Source organism: Phaethon lepturus, unplaced genomic scaffold, assembly GCF_000687285.1.
Source record: "Phaethon lepturus isolate BGI_N335 unplaced genomic scaffold, ASM68728v1 scaffold15718, whole genome shotgun sequence".
NCBI classification, from domain to species: Eukaryota; Metazoa; Chordata; class Aves; order Phaethontiformes; family Phaethontidae; genus Phaethon; species Phaethon lepturus.
This window is the reverse complement of record NW_010555891.1, coordinates 53,096-55,249: the sequence shown is the minus strand read 5'-3', so window position 1 is coordinate 55,249 and position 2,154 is coordinate 53,096. Positions and strand designations below refer to the sequence as shown.

Here is a 2,154-nt window from a genome sequence, read left to right as displayed (position 1 = left end):
GCTGTAGGGTAGGAGCAAGGTTGCTCTGAGCCTCAAGACTAGCACTTCTCGGGGTCATCTTAAGCTACAATGGTATTTCGGTATTTAATTCTCCTGATAACCAGTGGGATTTGAGTGTTGAACTGATGAACTGAGCTGAGTCTGTGCACCTCTTGCAGGTGTCCTGCACAGCATCCCAGAGTGTCCCGGGGCAGAGAGGTGTCATGTCCATCTGTGTCACCCTGTGTCTGGCAGTGGTTTCTTGGCCCTCACGACTTGAGCGATGGGGTTCATGCTTCCTCTCTCCTTGGTTTCAGGCATGGAAGAAACGCTGGTTCGTCCTGCGCAGCGGTCGGATGAGTGGCGACCCCGACGTCCTGGAGTACTACAAAAATGACCACTCCAAGAAACCATTGCGTGTGATCAACCTCAATTTCTGTGAGCAAGTGGACGCAGGCCTGACCTTCAACAAGAAGGAGCTGCAAGATAGCTACATCTTTGACATCAAGACCAGTGACAGGACCTTCTACCTGGTGGCTGAGACTGAGGACGACATGAACAAGTGGGTTCGCAGCATCTGCCAGATCTGTGGCTTCAACCAGTCCGAGGAGAGCACAGGTACCGTGAGAGCTGTGTCCGTGGCCAAGAGCATCTCCTGTCCTGTACTCCCAACAGGGCCCAACTCCTTTTTCAGATCAGACCTGTGGGAGGGGGGTGCAGCCCACCACAAGGCTCAGAGGGCTGGAGTGGTAAATGGATGGACATGTTGGAAACCTCCACAAGTGTTTCCTACCTTTGACATCTGAAGCAGACCAAGCTTTGCCCCTGTGAGCCACCTAATTCATTTCTTCCCCCATGACTGTAGAACTTTGAGTCTCTTACAAGGAGTTGGTGGAGTTTGGGGACTTTTTTAGCTGTAGCCTTTGTCCTCATCCATCACTGAAGTCCCCTTGAGGGTTATAGGATCATAGAATAGTTTGTGTTGGAAGTGACCTTAAAGATCATCTACTTCCAACCCTCTTGCCGTGGGCAGGGACACCTTCCACTGGACCAGGTTGCTCATGGGAGCCAGCAGTGAAAATTCCCCTCATTCAGAGGTTTCAATCCCTTGGTGGGGTGGGGGAGATGCTTTACTGGGACCATGACCCTCCCCACTGTGGCTGCCCCACTGCCGACAGGATCTCTTCTGAAGGGCAGACTCATTCCTCCCATCTGCATCCCCGTCTCCTCCTGGGACCCCCTGGGAAAGCACTGGGAGGGGAGAGGAAAACGCCGGGTGGTTCCACGCAGCAGCAGGACCTGTTCCACCAGTTGTACTCCACTGTCCAAACCTGGCTGCGCTTTGGCAAGCTGCTGCGGTGAGCACCGGTGAGCTGCCTCCACTTCCCTGGCACCACGAGGGCTCATAAATCCTGAGTGAGATGGGATGGGAATGAGCATGGGGACTAGCACTGTGGTCACCTGCCGGTCCCATTACCCCTGGTAGCACCTCTGGGCACCTTTGCTTTATCTCACCCATGGTCCAGTCTCATCCAAGGGACACCAGTCCCATGCTCTATCTGCGTGAAACTCCTCATAACAACGTCCAGCTTGAATCTGTTTTGGTCCCTCGTGGAGCAGCTGCCATCCACGGGAGCTGAAACCCTGCCAAGAGCTCGGCAGGCAGGACAGCAAACAAAGCATCGCCGCAGCGCGGATGCAATCTTCACCGACTGACGCATGAAACGGGACGTCACCGTGGCAATGGGTGTACAAGTGGTCGAAAGGATCCTTGATAATGCCGCCAGCACGATCTTGCAGGGAAAGGTCAGGCTAAATAAATTACATCCCATTCCGATGTCAGCAGCGCAGTCCTCGAGGTTCAGCAAAATCATTCAGGCCCCTTTTTTAAGCGCGGATTTGTTGCGGGATTTTCCATTTTGCGTGCGTTCAGCTGGGGGAACTGTTTTTCTTCCCATTTAGTAAAATGAGCTTTCAGCCCAGCGGCAGCGGGATCGATACTGGACTTCAGTGAAATATAAATCTGGGCAGCAAAAGGAAAAACAATCTCCCGCTTGCAAGTACATCTGTCCCAAAGGGCACATAGGGCTCGTCAGGCTGCAGAGATCCGAGCACTATTCCCTGCAGGATCACAGAGTGACATCAGCAAAAGAGGAACAAAAATCCCTATTTGTA

At 53.0% G+C, this 2,154-nt stretch overlaps 1 protein-coding gene across 1 annotated transcript in view; it reads left to right on the top strand.

Moving 5' to 3' along the window:
• The first annotated feature begins 300 nt into the window (after positions 1-300).
• GAB2 (GRB2-associated binding protein 2) overlaps positions 301-2,154 on the top strand; it is a 37,033-nt gene continuing 35,179 nt past the window's right edge. The window contains exon 1 of the mRNA XM_010292314.1: positions 301-597. Within this exon, the coding sequence (XP_010290616.1) occupies positions 336-597 (262 nt within the window). The 5' untranslated portion in view covers positions 301-335. The remainder of the gene's footprint in view (positions 598-2,154) is intronic.